Genomic DNA, 12407 nt, shown 5'->3' on the forward strand with positions numbered 1-12407 from the left:
AGGTAAGACAGCCGCCATAACGGATCCGAAAGGTCGGATGCTCCACCTCCACGGGCAAAAGCTGCAAAGGCACCCTTTGCGTGCTCCGATCTCGCAACCAGACGCACGATGGTACGGGACCGGGCACCACAGTGATTGGTTGGTCATCTGGAGATCCATTTTGATTGATCTTATCTGATCCGATGATTAGATTTCTTGTTCCCCGGCTGCGACCCACAGGCATCATGGTTGAGGAAAGCCGGTCCCAGCAAAAATCTGATGGTACTACGTACATGGACCGGGAAGGCAAATTTTCTGCTCGATCCGGTTATTACGTCTGTCGATTTTACGCGCTTGTCTTTTATTAGACTCGTTTTACGTGCGGATACTACCCACCAAGACACCTCGTGTCTTGGGGCGGACTGTGAATGTCTTCGAGAAGATGGGTAGGTAGCTCGAGGATGGTTGATCACCGAGATGACAAGGTCTTTTTTTTTGTCTCATTTAAATTACAGGTTCCTAGTTGTTTGAATTCTATGAGGGATCGGCTGCTAAGCGTTGAACACACATCCTGACGTAAGTGCGTAGCTAGGTAACCAATACCCGCGGCCGTCGAGAGACAGGCCCGCCTATGGATACGGCAGCATCTAAGACAAGTTGCATGGGTGTGGAGATCGGGTTCTGCATGCTGCGTTTAGTTCTCTCGCACGACATTCCTTGGAATCTTCGAAAGGAAGGTCACGGCAAGGCCAAACCCTGATTCTTCTATTTCCATACATAGCTCGAGTACATAGCGAGGATCCCGATAGGAGGAGAGGTCCTTGTGTAATCTTTACACTAGACAAGTCGCACACCCTCTTCCCAACAGAGATCCTTCGAGATGTCTACAGAACCGCTTGTCCCCTCTTCCATACCCAATTCTCAATTTCAAAGGCAGAAGTTGTCGTATCTGGAAGGACCTGTAGATCCTCCGTTGGTAGATTTGACACTTGGAGAGCTGTTAGATTTACAATGCCAACACCATGGCAGTCAGGAGTGTATCGTCACACCATGGACGGGCGCTCGGTGGACGTACAATGAGCTGAACCAGCAGAGCTCACAGTTGGCGAGGGCGTTGATGTCACTCGGGATCGGTGTTGGTGATCGTGTCGGTATCATGGCTGGGAATTGCGAGCAGTACGCCGCGGTCTTCTTCGCTGTCACGCGGATCGGCGCTATACTCGTGATCTTGAACAACACCTACACGCCGACGGAAGCTATGTACGCGTTGAAGTTCTCCGGTAGGTCATTTTATGATAATTCATAACTACCGGATAACTAAACATCCTCTAGACTGCAAGGTGTTCTTCACAACGAAGAAGATCGGGAGAACAGATAACACCAAGATCCTAGCAGAACTCGCGAAGGAGAAGCAAAGCCCCAACATCGTCATCCTGAGAGGCGAATCGGGGTCCTACCCGACGTACGCGGACCTCATCAAGCAGGGCCGCAGCATCAGCCCGGAGGACGTCAACCGCGTGAGCAAGAAGGTGCTCGCGCACAACGTGTGCAACCTGCAATTCACGAGCGGCACGACGGGGCTCCCGAAAGCGGCCATGCTGACGCACCACAACATCGTGAACAACGCGCGCTTCATCGGCGACCGCATGCGCCTGACGCCCGAGGACGTGCTGTGCTGCCCGCCGCCGATGTTCCACTGCTTCGGCCTCGTGCTGGGCATGATGGCGGTCATCACGCACGGCGCCAAGATCGTGTACCCGGAGGAGACCTTCGACCCGGCAGCCGTCTTGCGCGCCATTTCCGACGAGCGGTGCACCGCGGTCCACGGCGTGCCCGCCATGTTCGACACGCTGTTCAGCCTGGAGCCGCCGCCGGGCTTCAACTGCGCGAGCCTGCGCACGGGCATCATCGCCGGCGCCCCCGTGCCCCGGTACCTGATGGAGCTGCTGGTCGACAGGTTCGGCATGACGGAGTTCACGAGCAGCTACGGGTTGACGGAGGCCAGCCCGACGTGCTTCAACGCGTTCACGGACGACGCGATCGAGAGGCGGCTGACGACGGTGGGCACGCTGATGCCGCACGCGCGGGCCAAGATCGTCGACCACGACGGGAACATCGTGCCCGTGGGCCAGCGCGGCGAGCTGTGCATCGCCGGGTACCAGCTGCAGGCGGGGTACTGGAACAACTCGGAGAAGACGGCGGAGGTGATGGCGCGCGACGCCGAGGGCGTGCTGTGGCTGCGGACCGGCGACGAGGCCGTCTTCGACGACGCCGGTTACTGCAGCATCACGGGCCGCTTCAAGGATATCATCATCCGCGGCGGCGAGAACATTTACCCGCTCGAGATCGAGGAGCGCCTGCTCAAGCACCCCCGGGTCGGCCGCGCCGTGGTCACCGGGCTCAAGGATGCGCACTACGGCGAGGTCGTTGCCGCGTTCCTGGAGCTGGTGGACGAGGGCGACGCCAAGAGGCCGACCGATCAGGAGGTCAGGGAATGGGTCCAGCTCAAGCTGGGGCGCCACAAGGCGCCCGCTCACGTGTTCTGGCTCGGTGAGGCGGGTGTACCGAGGGATATCCCGCTTACGGGCAGCGGGAAGGTGAAGAAGTTCGAGATGGCGAGGTTTGGGGAGGAGATTTTGCGGACGAGGAGGTTGGAGAAGCTGTAAGGGATGGTTTTGGGGGGAGATGGTGGTCGGGTTGGGTTCCCTTACTTTTGACCACGGGAAAGATGTTGAAAATGGGGCGACGATAATGGTGTTTGATAGCTGTTTGGGAAATAGACTAGAGTAGGTGTATGTTTGGGAACAATTATCATATCTTCTTTTACCCTTCTCGTTTTATCGCTCGATAGAATAGGCTAATACTTACCTCTTTCGTCTTGACGTTTGGCCCCTTCTCTTTAAACGAGAAAAATCCTCTGAGCCGGTCCCACATCATCGAAAATATCTTAGGTCTAGGCCTTCAGACCCTCCCACCCGAACGTATCAAGGTCCATGCGCACATTTTCGAGCCGATGATTCTTTGTATGCTAGTCCACCACCTCCATCCGGTTGGTTATTCATACGCCGTTGCTATAGGTGTGCCGAGGTCCCGAAGTTCCATGATTGTTCAGTTTAATACCTCGGGAGCTCTTCAATAATAGAAAATTGGAAGTGAAGTTTTACGTTTAACCTTCAGAAATAGATATAACTCTAAGACGTTAAAACTCACATAGGGAAATGCGAGCCTACTGATGGCCCGGGAAATGCTAGCACTCGCGCTCGCGGATTCACTCCCGTATTGGCATATAGTTAATGGCATATCTCCTACGTAATACTAGATTATCAATAAGGTCGGAAAATCCGGAACTCCACGTCTGATTGAAATCCTGTAGCTCTACCTACTAACGGTTTTATATTTGCAGAAATTCGATGAGAAAAAAGTAACGAAAAACTTGAGAGAGCACTTTTACTAGTTCTTGAAATGCAAGGGGGAGAGCCTTTGGCGGTCACAAACCGACTAAGTACCGCTGCAGGCCTTCTTGATCCTAATTGGCCAGAATAAATGCAAACTTTCCTTAAGGGGCATATTTCTATTGTTTCTGGAGTTTGATTGGTTATATTTTAGTTAAGTGGTACTTACGTAGGTGAGGGAGTCTTTGCCAAGTTCATAACATTTATTTGGACGGTACCTAGTCTTATTGAAAAGGGGTTCAAAGAGATATTGTTTAACTAGGACTTTAAAAGATTATATCTTCGAATGATGATAAACTACACACACCCATTAGAGAGGTAATGTGCTTTAAAGCAAGTGACCCTCAGAGTTGGTCTTTTCCTTGGCATGATTTACGCAGTGTCTACTGTTCGGAGATTCCTGGTTCTCTCCTTGCTCTTAGTCTCAGAAGTGGGAGAGGGGAGTTCTATATTACAGGTGTTATTTCGAATTCGCCCCATCGATGTATCATTAAGGCTTGCCCTTTAGCTGGCATGAGACTACAGCTCTACCGCAATTAGTAACCGTACTCCCAGCAACCGCCGAGTTCCACTAGCAGCCACAAAAGCTTATCTCTGGTTGGCTAGAAGCCTCTGAAGATCACCGTGAGAGCCTCAACGCTTATAGGCTTGGAGGGCCTATGTTATCGCCAATGTACAGTCACCAGTTCTATTGAAATTGTAGTCTTATGCCAACTAAAGGCATAGGAAGAACGCAAATGATTCTGGCCTCAAAATAGTGGCCCAGATATCCCACTCGGTCCCTAGGACCCCGAGTCTGGCGGGTTATCTATATTGGTCTAGCATTTGTGAAGCAGTAGGTTTAATTTTGGTTGGAGACTTTCCAGTATTAGTATTCTAGCGACATATCAGCGGAAAACTTAACCTGGATATGGCAGGCATAAAGCCTGCGACAATTGCAACATTGCTCTCCAAAACGTTTAGAGCTTGAACAGCTAAACGTTAACTATGCGATTCTTAATATCAGCGATATTAATGCTGCAGCAGTAAAAAGATCAGGGGAGCATGATCTTACACGCATATCGTCAGATACGCCTTTTTGAATGCACGTTCACATTTATGAGATACGTGGATGCATTGAGCAAAGTCCCAGATTCTAGAAATACTCTTTTGATTCTTGATTCATATTTCTCAGAAATTGCAAAAGATGACTACCTGCCAACCCCGGATAATCAAAGCGTTCACAGCAGTCCAAGGCCAGGAAATTTCTATCTTTTTAGTTACTGGTCCTCATGTATTCGTTGCTTAGATAATAATATATTATAGCCTCACGCAAAATTACCTATCCCCACGTGCTGATGATATAAATATGCCCCAAGTTACCTACCGCTCCATAGGTAGGTAGGTAATTGACATGTGATATGGCTACATGTAGTAAAGAATGTCGGTTACGTGATACAGGAGAGAGCTTGACGTCTAGGTCGGCTTACTAAGTGATTCCCTTACGTAATTAACATTAGGTAAGCTACTTGGTTCGTCGCCCTTCATGTAACCCCACTTTGGGAGCTTCAAAACATCTTGTGTACTTGCCTCATATTTACCAACCCAAGTTAAAGTTTTTATTGGTGTAGATACATAACATCTTTATTCTATACGCACCTCTAAATATACCTCTCTTATGAGATGCTAGCTCATTGGAACATGGCAGAGCTAATATTGAGGACTTCCATGCGCACGAACGTGCGGATTTTCCGGAACGACCTACGGCGCGTATGTTGGCCAAAATACTGGAGAATCCGTCTCTTCCTTAGATCTAGATCGAGTCGGCTATTCATTATAGGAAATAAAGCACGACAATCATACGAAAGCTCTAGGTTCGATCCGTATTGTCGGTATGGGATGCACCGAACGATGAGATCAATCCGATGGAATTGATCAATGAGAACCCCTGCAATAGAAAAAAAATAAGCAAAAATAAGCCGTCCTATTGGAGGCTTAGCTGTTATTATTCCGTTTGCCATTGCGACGTTAACGTTACGCCGCCGTTGTGGGGATGATCCTTCTACACCGTCCGATCCTTCACCGAAGATCCTCTCACCAACTCGCCCATGTGCGCCGTGCCGCGGTCCACTTAGCATTGAGCACAAACATACCTGTTTTCTTGCTCTTTCGCTCTGTTTGTGAACCGGATGGGGAACTTTGTGATCTCCAACGATCTCCAAATACGGCCATGTATGCCGATCTTTTCGCATTCATTACCCCACAGTACCCCAACTCGGCTCCAGGTCAGGGGCTTCTTTGTATGACGAACGAGGTACTAGGTGAGCTCCGATGGGAGTGTAACCCAAGCTTGCAGGTAGCTACCGCAGCTACATAAATAATTAGAATGTAGCTTTCTTTCTTATTTTCTTCTTCTTGGTAGCTCTCTTTCCTAACCACTTCCGCGCCGCCGGAGTTCCTCGGATTACGTTAGAAACTGGCAATGAAGTCGCCATTATTTCTAATTGTCGCGGTACACGCTCTCCTGAGCCATGCCTTTGGCTCTGGAGGGCGGCCGGATGCTATGATCTGGGACTATGCTGAGAAGAGATCGCTTGCACAAGACATTGTTACTTGGGATTCCCATTCGCTCTTTGTCCACGGTGAGAGGGTGATGATCTTCAGCGGCGAAATCCACCCTTTCCGACTCCCAGTTCCGTCACTATGGATCGATGTCTTGCAGAAAGTCAAGGCTCTCGGGTTTAATGCCTGCTCGTTCTACATCGACTGGGCCCTTTTGGAAGGAAAGCCTGGTCAGTTCCGTGCAGATGGTGTCTTCGATCTCCAACCATTCTTCGATGCGGCTACGAAGACGGGAATTTATCTCATCGCTAGGCCTGGTCCTTATATCAATGCCGAAGTAAGTTCAAGGAAGCCTCGGATCGGATCATATGAGACATTTAACTAAGAAGAACCCCAATAGGTTAGCGGAGGTGGTTTCCCGGGTTGGTTGCAAAGGAATCGCGGTGCTCTTAGGACTGTTGCACCAGATTTTCTCAATGCGACGGATCTTTACATGTCCAGCGTCGGCAAGATGATTGCAGACAACCAGATCACGAATGGCGGCCCAATTATTCTAATCCAACCGGAGAACGAATACACAAATGCCAACGCCTTCGTGCCTTTCCCGGACGGGTCGTATATGGAATATGTTATGAAACAATCTCGAGATGCCGGAGTGGTCATCCCTTTCATTAGCAATGATGCTAGTGCCTCTGGACACAATGCTCCCGGAACTGGCCTAGGCGAGGTCGATATTTACGGACACGATGGTTACCCCCTCGGCTTCGATTGCGCGCATCCCACGGTGTGGCCTACAAATGGTCTCCCGACGACGTATAGAAGTCTTCATCTAAAGCAGAGTCCGACTACGCCTTATTCCATTGTCGAGTTTCAGGGCGGATCTTTCGATCCTTGGGGCGGATGGGGTTTTGAGCAGGTGGGTTCAAGTCAATTCTCATATTCTTTCATTACTTTCGACTGACAAAACAATAGTGCAGTGCGCTCGTCAATTTCGAATTCGAGCGAGTCTTCTACAAGAATAACTACGCAGCGGTAAGCATGACTTGTTAGCAAATGGTGATAATTGCGAAAATCTCTAACTTGATTGGCATAGGGAGTGACAATCTACAACCTGTACATGATCTTCGGTGGAACTAATTGGGGAAATCTGGGACACCCAGGTGGATACACTTCATATGACTATGGCAGTGTCATCAAGGAAGACCGAACCGTTACCCGAGAGAAATACTCGGAGCTGAAATTGCAGGCGACCTTCTTACAGTCAAGTCCTGGTTACCTGACTGCAACTCCTGGCAACAGTTCTACTAGCCTCTACAGCGACAACGCTGATATCACTGTTACTCCTGTATTAGGAAACACCACAGATGATGCTTCGTTCTTCATCGTACGGCATACTAACTATTCGAGTTTCGCTTCAACCCAGTATCGTCTAACGCTGCCCACATCCAAAGGAACTCTCACTGTTCCCCAGTTGAATCAATCACTCAGTTTGAATGGTCGAGACTCGAAAGTAGTAGTTACGGACTACGACATTCAAGGTAGCAAGTTACTTTACTCCACTGCCGATGTCTTCACCCACGTCAAACAAGCCAATCATACAGTTCTTATCTTGTATGCTGGAGCTGGCGAGAACAACGAGTTTGCCATCCAGGGATCGACAGGTGGACAGGTCAAGAAGATCTCAGGAGGAACATCTTTCAAAGCGACAAGCAGCAACTCGTCTGACTACATCACGGTGAACTGGACAGCATCTTCAGAAGGGTACATTCTACAGATTGGCTCTGGCCTCTATGTTTATCTGCTTGGTTCGTCTATTCTCTAAAAAGTGGTTTCTGTCGCTAACCGTTACTAGATCGCAACACCGCTTATAATTATTGGGCTACCGACATTGCTAACACGACCTCTAAACTCATCATCAACGGACCTTACCTCGTACGCTCTGCCTCCATAGATGCTGACGAACTACACATCAAGGCAGACTTCAACGCCACCACGAAGGTTGAGATCCTTGGTGTCCCAGCAAGCGTTTCCAAGCTTTTCATAAACGGAAAGGAAACCCCAACGGAGACGGCAGGCCTTGCTACGGTTGCCAACGTCTCAATAACTGCTCCGGAATTTACCGTCCCCAAGCTCTCGGAACTCGAATGGAAGTACACCGACTCTCTTCCGGAGATTACAACGGGCTTCGACGACTCCGCATGGCCAAGTGCTGACCAGACATTCACGGATAACACGTATCAATACCTTCAAGCCCCAGTAACGACATACGCCTCGGACTACGGATTCCACACTGGTGTTCTAGTATACCGAGGTCACTTCAACGCCACAGGCTACGAAACGACCTTCTCGCTCTGGCAGTCAGGTGGAACTGGGTTCGCCGCGTCGATCTGGATAGACGACTATCTGCTTTCGTCGTACACCGGCAACCCAGCAAATGAAAGTTTCCAGGGTCAGTACGACGTCACCGGCCCCGGATTTCAGGCTGGGACGGAGCACGTCTTCACCGTGGTGGTAGAGAACATGGGTCTCAACGAAGACGGAATCGGATCCGACGAACAAAAAGCGCCACGAGGTATCCTAGGATGGCGGCTCGCAACTTCCAAGGCGACCAACACTCCTATTTCCTGGAAGCTAACGGGCAATCTTGGTGGTGAGGACTATCTAGACCGAGCCCGTGGCCCACTGAACGAGGGTGGTCTGTTCGCCGAACGCCAAGGTTTCCACCTCCCCGGAACACCGACGGATGATTGGGAATCACACTCTCCTCTTGAGGGTATTGGCTCTCCAGGTATCGCTTTCTACTCTACCACCTTCGATCTGAACCTCCCCTCCGCTGAATGGGACATCCCTCTTTCCTTCTCGTTCACCAACAACACTGCCACGTCTGGCATCTACCGAGCTCAGCTGTACGTCAATGGGTGGCAATACGGCAAGATCAGCAGCAATATTGGACCACAGACTGTGTTCCCCGTGCCGGAAGGTATCCTGAACTATAATGGCTCGAACTACGTCGGCATTTCTCTGTGGGCACTTGAGGCAGGCGGTGCTAAGATCCCCGCCCTGGAACTCGTGTCTGATGTGCCGGTGTGGACGGGCAGGGAACCAGTCGAGTTGGTGAATAGCCCGCCTTATAGCAAGCGGGAGGGCGCTTATTAAAGGCCTCTAATAATAAGGATAATTAGGTACCTACCAACTTAGTTTTGTATAGTAGTAATGTTTAACGAGTCACTTTTGAATAAGACCAATTTTTGCGTCAGAAAAAAACAAACTCTGTTCCATCAGTGGCGATCTGTGCCACGTCCAACCCCAAGAACAAGAAAATCTCGGGATACCTATGGTACAGCAACGCTGGTAACAACTAAAACAACAACTATAATAAAAGATGGGCCGCGAGCCTCATCTTCTGCCGTCGAGGAATGTCAAGAGGAACGGGTGGCGAGCCCGTCTTCCCCTGCTGGCCGTAGCTCAGCATAAGCCCCACGCCTGGGGAGAAGTCCCAATCTGATCAACCAGTTAGCTCGTGTATTTGATATCTTCTTAGGCTTGTGTTACCATACCTCTCCCAGACAAAGGCTATAAACGGAATCTATGGGCACGGTGCCCATCGGACTTCCAGCGAGGAGTCCCCCTTCCTGATTAAACGAAGTTAGTTAATGTTAAGCATTAGAATGTTGTGTATGTATATCCGTACCTCTCGCTGCAGAATGTCCAGAAGGTCGGGGGGCGAGCCCGCCTTCCTCTGCCGTCCGTCACGGCATAGCCCCACGCCTGGCGAGGAGCATAACTCTGAAAAGGTAACTAGTTAATTTAAATGTATCTAAGATCAATAGAATCCTGTAGTACTTACCAACTCGCAGGCGAAGGCCCAGAAAAAAACAAACGCTATGGGGACGCCGCCCCTTCCCATCCCTTTTTCTCCACCATCATCTAGCGACGGCTCTTCTCGAGCCGCTTCTGGCTGATGCCGATGATAGTCCGGCACATCACCAGCTCCTCCTCCTTCTCGATGGACCTCATGGGGTCCACGGCGTCGGGCCGACTCAGGCGCTGCGTCAGGAGCCGGACGACGGACTGGTCACAACCGTCGTGGAAGTGGACCCACGCGGCGAGCTTGTAGGTCAGAGCGGCGCCGCACTCTGACCAATCGAGCTGCCTGACCAGCCGGCGCACGAACTCCCGCTCGCGGCGGCCGTCCTCGTCGACCTCCAGGTACCCCACCAGGAAGTCCTGCTCCTCGCGCGTGAGCACGGTCACGCCGTCGTCCAGGCACTTCTCGAAGTAGCCGTGGACGAGACGCGCCGCCTCGGAGGAGAACGCGGTTCTCGAGGCCCGTTTGCGGCGGGGGGCGGGGCAGGGGGAGGAGCCCGAGCGGCGGTGGAGGCCGGACTTTCGGCGCGGTCCGGACACCGGGGAGACGGGTTGGTGTCGGGCGGTGCGCTCCTTCTCCCTCCTGGAAAATGGTATGTTAGATAGGAGGGTCGGTGACGAGTGGTAGAACAGGTGATGGATAGAATAAGAGGTGGAAGGGAGGGGTTGGATTGATAGATGAGTAGATGGAAGTATAGGTGGATGGGTAGATGTGTATGGGTACGGATGGATTGTTCGATGAATAAATTTTTGAGGAAAGGCATTTTGTAATGAATGGATGAACACAGCGAGGAAAAATCAGACAGGGAAAAAAATCATTCAATCGATTGTATGGCGGGAATGTTACGAGTGATGATGAGAGTGATGATGAGATAGGCATTTGTACTTACATCTCTCTTCGACCACGGTGCTGGTCGAGACGACGACGACGTTCGGACTGGTCGTCGGGAGGCGAAGGGTATAGAGCGCTCACCGACGTCTGGTGAGGTCCCCGAGGGGTAGACGTCGGGAGAGGAGAGGAGAGAAGAGGAGAGGAGGGGGGAGGAGAAGGAGGGCGGTAACCCGCAGGAATTGGGATACCAATCCCACGGTGAAGGTCCGCGAAGTTGACCTTGGGGAAGGGCACCGCGGGGGGTTTGGGAGGGAGACGAGAACTAATGGGTGCCATCTTTGGTGATGGCAAGAACACACGAAGAAAAAGAAGAGAAGATAGTTGGTATGGATGCTGGTAACACGCACACAGTTGATGCTTTCGAGAAGACGCGAGAAAGAATGGTCTGTTCTGGTTCAAACGATCTGGCATATTCTTGTGTTTGTGTTGGAGAAAAAAAGAGGAAAGAAAGTTTAGAATTTGGGAATTGGTCCCGGAGTTTTGTAGGCGCCAACGAGTGTCAGAATCAGTAGCAGGGCGGTGGACGAGCTTCGCCTGGTCATAGCACCATACAACCGATTTAACAGCTCTACAGCGTACCTTCTGCGCAGTTTAGGTGTCATAATTATTAACTTCCTTTCTGTTAGTTGCATTATAGCACCCATGTGGTACCTACAACCACTTTAACACTTGATTCCCGTAGCTATCGTGATCTCGTCTCATACCCAAGTACACATGTACCCATGCGCTGGTGGTCATTTTTACTGAGCACTTCATACATCGACACCGGAACAATTAAAAATATTAGATATCCAGATACAGAAGAGAATAAGTAAAATGCATTTGGTTTAGTCTTCAAGGTGTAATTATATATATCGAGACTCGCTTTTGATACATCTTGTCTAGGTACTGATAAAATGGGATGTGGACGCCCGTAATGAGCAGAAAAGGCAACAAGAAGCCTCAACCTACATTCTATTCCGTCCATCAGTTAATTATTCCTACGATAAATTTAATATATCTTCTGCAGCTACACTTAGGTATCTAGTCAAAAGAATCAGCACTAGTAAACGCATTTATAGCATTTCCCGTAAACACATTCTCATAGTTCTTTTATAATCTAAACCTAAGCACTTAAGCAAATAATATATATCATTTTTGTTGCTATTTGCACTGGCAAACTGTTCTTCCACACTGGAAAGATTACATAATCACGCTTTAGGGGAGTAGCTCCCCACCTTTTTCCATTTAACGATTATGATTGGCCAATTGACAATGTTTCTTTTAACTTCACTTCGGAAGAAATAGGGGCAGTGGAAGGTGGCAAGGCACCTAAGTAAATTCTACACCGTGAGAAGATCAGGTCAGTAGTTCAAGTGTTGGCACCTTTGGCGCTCGAGCCTGAGTTCTGTCACTATCATTTTACTTAGCTAAGCACTCAGACATATTAATGGATATTGGTAGATAATGTTGATATCCAGTATCTCGTATCTATTAGACTAGGCATCATATCATTCCGAAGTGCAATTGATAATTTCTAGCTATCTTTGATTGCAATAGCGAGTACGAAAGGGAAGATTTCCCCTTGTTTCTTCGTGCTTTTTCCCTGTGTCTTGGATTATGAGCGTGGAGTGCCATCTAGATAAACGAAGATATCTATCACTGCCGGTGATCCATGGTTCAAATGTGCAATTTTC

General features: G+C 49.8%; 2 protein-coding genes across 2 annotated transcripts; both read left to right on the top strand.

Moving 5' to 3' along the window:
- Positions 1–567: 567 nt before the first annotated feature.
- Positions 568–2861, top strand: F4807DRAFT_313147 (4-coumarate-CoA ligase). Its single transcript, XM_047995090.1, has 2 exons — positions 568–1259; positions 1312–2861. The coding sequence occupies exons 1-2, from the start codon at positions 860–862 to the stop codon at positions 2643–2645; spliced, it is 1734 nt and encodes a 577-aa protein (XP_047857706.1). The 5' UTR covers positions 568–859; the 3' UTR covers positions 2646–2861.
- Positions 2862–5892: 3031 nt separating this feature from the next.
- Positions 5893–9128, top strand: F4807DRAFT_450189 (glycoside hydrolase family 35 protein; the record flags this gene model as incomplete). Its single annotated transcript, XM_048000095.1, has 5 exons — positions 5893–6309; positions 6373–6888; positions 6945–7004; positions 7066–7777; positions 7825–9128. 5 exons carry the CDS (start codon positions 5893–5895, stop codon positions 9126–9128), a joined length of 3009 nt encoding a protein of 1002 aa, XP_047857707.1.
- Positions 9129–12407: the final 3279 nt, after the last annotated feature.

The sequence above is a fragment of the Annulohypoxylon truncatum genome (assembly GCF_022578515.1).
Source record: "Annulohypoxylon truncatum strain CBS 140777 unplaced genomic scaffold F4807scaffold_5, whole genome shotgun sequence".
NCBI classification, from domain to species: domain Eukaryota; kingdom Fungi; phylum Ascomycota; class Sordariomycetes; order Xylariales; family Hypoxylaceae; genus Annulohypoxylon; species Annulohypoxylon truncatum.